General features: G+C 36.3%; 1 protein-coding gene across 3 annotated transcripts in view; it reads right to left on the reverse strand.

The window, feature by feature from the left end:
* Positions 1-5,216, reverse strand: part of SAMD4A (sterile alpha motif domain containing 4A) — a 209,075-nt gene that overhangs the window by 132,395 nt on the left and 71,464 nt on the right. The window contains exon 1 of one of the 3 annotated variants that reach the window (XM_023527235.1): positions 3,727-3,751. The exons of the other annotated variants lie outside the window; for them this stretch is intronic. Coding sequence (XP_023383003.1) covers positions 3,727-3,736 — 10 coding nt within the window. The 5' untranslated portion in view covers positions 3,737-3,751. Of the gene's footprint in view, positions 1-3,726; positions 3,752-5,216 lie in introns of those variants that run through there. 3 annotated transcript variants of the gene reach the window in all.

Genomic DNA, 5,216 nt, shown 5'->3' on the forward strand with positions numbered 1-5,216 from the left:
GAAAATTTACTCAACTCCTACAACAAAATCTTCTGTGAAAATAAATTCCATATGCAACAAACCCTGTCAACCCAATTTTTACCAAGACCTCACGTTTCAGTATTAGGGAGCTCCTGAAACATTCTTCCCTAAGATCCACCCTAATTTTAACAGAAAGACAAATTACACATTCTTCACCCTAACCTACATAAACATCACTTTCCTTTCATAAAACTTCTTTTTTGTGCAGAGTAAATATTTCCATATTATATTCGATTTGTAACTTTTTCAGTGCTTGCTCAGCTGTTATGCCTTTACTGTCTGCTCAATAAGGTACACTATTTTAGACTGAATGCTCTCAGGAGCAGGGCCAATATTTAATAATACCAAGCACAGAACGCTCTTTAATAAGTATGTTTTAATAAGGGTGATAGCACAGTGGGAAAGCACTTAGGCTCTGAAATTACCCTGCATCTGAGTTACTGTTCTGCCACTTTCCAGCCAGGGACCTTGGACCAATTATTTAATCCCTTATCATTCTCAGTTTAAGCATCTGTAGAACAGAGAAAATGATAACTGTCTTTCTTAAAGGTTGCTGTGATAAATCAGATCTGTAAATCGCTTAGCGATGATTGATACATAATGACCACTCATTAATATAAGTTGATGATGATGATATCAATTATTTTAAATAGTTATAAACAAAATAAACGTAAATAATATTTGAGGAGGTTAAAAGTAAGTTGAAAAAGAAATCCTAAATGCAATTGCTTGTCTTACAGAATCAAATGAATGTCTTCAGATACAATATAATAGATATTACTTAAATATCAAACCATGGAAAATATGTATCAGAATAACATAAATTTGAACATTTCCATTCTGTTGCTTGTATAAAAGCTGCATAGTGTTTCCAGTTCTTTGGAAAATTTATTTCAGGGACAGTGGAACCTTGCTTGGCAAGTTGAAGAACTTTCCATTAGTTAAATGCAAGGATGATTTCATTTTAAAAGTGAAATGTGGAAAGTGGTTAAATGGGCAGGATATAACTAATCATACTAGTCTTTTTAAGAATCTGAAAAACAAAACAATAATAGAGAGAAGAAAGACTTATAATTCCAAGCACATGTGGACATTATTTTGCATCAAGTGCTTAAAGGTCCACTATCCCAGTGAATGAATAAAATAAATACACACATTCTACTCATTCGGAGCATAAGTTAACTCCCCCAGCCTTTGGGAGCTGAAATTCAGAGGTAGCTGTGTGTACTCAGTAGCCAAAGCCAGAACATTAATTCTGCCAAACCAGTCATCCATTCTTCTCTTGCAATGGTTTCTGAAGGTGCTAGGCTAGTGTTTCTCCAAGTGTGCACCTTGGATCAATAGCAGCAGCATCACCTAAGAACTTGCATATTCTTGGGCCCCACCCTAGACCTACTGCATAAGAAACTTTGGGGGTAAGGCCCACCAGCATATGTTTGAACAAGCTCTCCTGATGTTTGCAGGGCCAGAGTCTGGGCAGTCAGTACACCTACGCTGCAGCTGGGCACTCTATCTGAGGCAGCTCCAGCAGAGAAGCTGCTAGGTCTCCTCTTGGACAGGTTGTATCAAAAATATCTTCAACTGGCTCTTGACTGTATAGACACATGATATGGATTCCACCTCCCTCACCAAGACTTGATTCCCTGATGTGAAAATTAACGGAATCATTAATTATTTGCTAAGCAGAGCTCAGGAAGAAGGGACCCTTGTGGCTGTAGCAGAGCTCAGGAAGAAGGGACCCTTGTGGCTGTACGGCACCGACAAACTGGGTCATGTGGAGGAAGCTAACCCTGGAACCATGTATTTTGTTTATCATGTAGAATGGAATCAAAATCACGTGGCCCCAAATCATACAGTTTAATTCACTTGGCCATTCTGGGAAGAGTTGCTGATCTACAATGAGATACGGAGTAACAATACAGAGTGAAACATTGCAGCTACTTTAGGAAAACCCCTAATACTTCTTTTTAAAATTCACTTTGGAAAACAAAAGAATCACATAATTATATAACAAAATCTCACCAACTATACGAAAGACAAACAAAAAAGAAAGATATAGGAAACTCTCTTCAGAGGCCTTTAAAAATGTAACACTTCTTAAAACAGTCAAAACTCATTTAGAGAGAAACAGAGAAGTATTCTGGATCTCAAAACTAGAATCATTGTGTGAGTGTACTTTGAAGCAAGAAAGCCTTACCCGACTTTTGTTGTCATTTTTTTAAAAGATCTAAAACAAAAAATGAAAGCTTATTTTAATATTCTGATGCTTCCATAATGTTGACAGTTATATTTTCTCAATTCGAATATATTCTTCAGGAGAGTACCTTATTTATTCTTGAGTGGAAGAAAATAAAATTCAATATGCATAAATTTAAAGTCACATTTTTTAAAAACAGGTTTTGTTGAATATTTTTTACAAGATGCTTATAGTCACATACTGTTTTTGTAATTAAGATAATTTAAAGAAACTAGTTGAGTCTTTAAACTTATAAGTTCAAAAATGTATTATATAGTTGTATATGTATGGCTAATTTCTGAAAAGAGAAAACTTAACAGTGGTTATATCTGGACAGTGGGACTGGGCAGGGGGAAATACGACTTTCTTTTTTTCATTTTAAATCTTTGAGTCTTATTCAAATTGATTTTTGTCCATATTTTGTATAATTCATTTAACTGTACTAGTTAGAAATAAAATAAGCTGACTTAAAAATAATAAATCCGTATTATTGGACCATTAATCTTCAGTATCCATTTTGTTGAATGTCACTTAGAACACTATAGGTGGCAGTTTCAGTTACCTTTTCCTACAATTTGAGTATGCTATCACCAGATGAGAGTAGGTTCTCATCTGGTACAACTCAGTCAAACTTCAGATAAAGAAAGTGAAACCCAGAGAGGCTAAAGGATTTGCCCATGTCATCAAACTTACTGATATTGGAAGCAAGTCTCACCCTCAGTTCTTGGGCTTCTTGGTTTATGCTTTTTAAAAATCACATCATGTTGCCCATCACATGTTCTACAACACCATTCATGTGTTAATCTAAGATCTGAATCATAACCATGAAGTTACTACAGTGTTACAAAACATAACTACTTTAGAACTAAAGTTGATCACTATAATTAAATCTTGCACTTAACGATGGTCCTAGCAAAGGACCTGTACTGAGGCAGAGATGGGAAGGCTTAAGGTCAGGGATTCAGCAGTTTTCTTCCTCATTTTGACTCCTCCATTTACTAATTGTGTGACTAATTGCATGCAACCTCTTTATGCCTTCTTTTTCTCATCTGTAATATCGCAATTAAAGCCAATCTCTATCTACTTAATAAGACTGTGAAGATTAATGAAATCATATATGTCAAATACATAGCCAAATGCCTGGTACAGAGTAAGTGGTCAATAAAGTTAGCTATTATCAATCAAAATTTAACTTTAAAAAATAGGTACCATTCAGAACCTTCTTCACTAATTCCTGGCTGTTTTTAATCTATTGTAACCATGGTCTCCTCCCCTAAATTTGATTATAAGTGCTCACCACTTGTAGGTCAGCGTTTACTACAAGTTAGTAACCTTAGAAAAGACACAGCTCCCTGCCTCATTCTCCCTAGCAGGAAAGGCTGAAAAGCTAGGATTAAATAAACATGTGTGAAAACACTGGGGAATGGCAAAGCATCCTAAACAAGAGATATAGTTTATTTTTAGCTTACCCTGAATCATGGTTGGTAGTCATTTGTTCTCAAATCTCCGGATCACCCAAATGACCTTTAACTATCTCCCCAACTAGCTGCCCCCAATGAGAACTTGTTCTAATGGGTCCCTCCTGGCTCTGCCTGCCTTCCCAGCCCACAGTGAAGCCCCTCCCCTGGGCCTGCCCTTCCATCAGAGCCTCTCTTTTCTCATTTCTACCAGTGGAGAGGCCTATCTTCTCCACACCAAGAGTGCAAAAACAAAAACATAACAAAACAAAACAAAACCCTGTGACCAATTTCTTTTCAAATCTGGAGAAAGTAGTTTTCCACTATTCTCTTCAGTGAAGGAGAAAGAAGTCAGTCAAATCCCTTGACCTTAACAAAAACATTCTTTGAAGGCACAACAGAATAAGCAATAACTGACAATTTAAACATACCTGGAATACTTCCCCACGCAAACTTCAAACAGCATGCCAACCCCTGCCTACCGGCTTAAATGGAAATTAAACCATCTAAACTCATTGTCAAGGCATTTCCAGGATATTTTCAAATGCTCACTGGAGATGTTAACAACAATCTATTGAGAGCTCACGTGTTAGCCTAGGAGACTTCTTAGCTGGAGGCTGGTACTTCCATAAAAGGGCAGACGTTTGCCAATATCTGGTTTAGTGACAAAGTCAAAAGAACAGCTTTGGATTTTGAAACCAAACAATCAAGAGCGTGAGGCCTGCACTTGCTGTTACCAATGACAGGGGTTGAGAAGGTTCACAATCAATTCATTTGCATGGAGTTAGACCAACAATGAGCTTACTCAGTGAGATTCACAATTAGGGCAAACAATTCTAAAGAGTGTATTCCTTTTTTTCTCTTTCCTATAGTTCTTTTTCAAAATCGGATCTGCTGAAGAGGAGCAGAAGTAAAGTGAGTAGAGAAGGGGATGGAGTTCTTTTATAAGAAAAATTGAGATACAACGGACATATAACATTTAATTAGTTTGAAGTGTACACCATAATGATTTAATATATGTAATACTGAGAAGTGATCACCACAATAAGTTTAGTTAACATCCATCACCACACATACTTATAATTTTTTTCTTGTTTTGAGAACTTTTAAGATCTACTCTCTTAGCATCTTTCCAATATATAACATTGTTAACTAAGTCACCATGCTGTACATTACATCCCCATTAGGCTGTAATCCATAATAAGGACTCACTTATCTTATAATTGGGAATTTGTACCTTTTGACTACCTTCACCCATGTATCCCACTTCCTCCACCTCTGGCAACCACTAATTTGTTCTCTGTATCTATGTGTTCAATTTTTTTTAGATTCCATGAAAAAGTGAGATCATGTAGTATTTATCTTTCTCTATCTGACTTATTTCACTTAGCCCTCAAGTTCCATCTGCATTGTTATAAATGGCAGGATTTCCTTTTTATGGCTTAATAATGATTCAACTGTTTATATCTACCACATAAGGGATAGAGTTTTTGGAGTGGGGT

The sequence above is a fragment of the Pteropus vampyrus genome, unplaced genomic scaffold, assembly GCF_000151845.1.
Source record: "Pteropus vampyrus isolate Shadow unplaced genomic scaffold, Pvam_2.0 Scaffold15, whole genome shotgun sequence".
Classification (NCBI taxonomy): domain Eukaryota; kingdom Metazoa; phylum Chordata; class Mammalia; order Chiroptera; family Pteropodidae; genus Pteropus; species Pteropus vampyrus.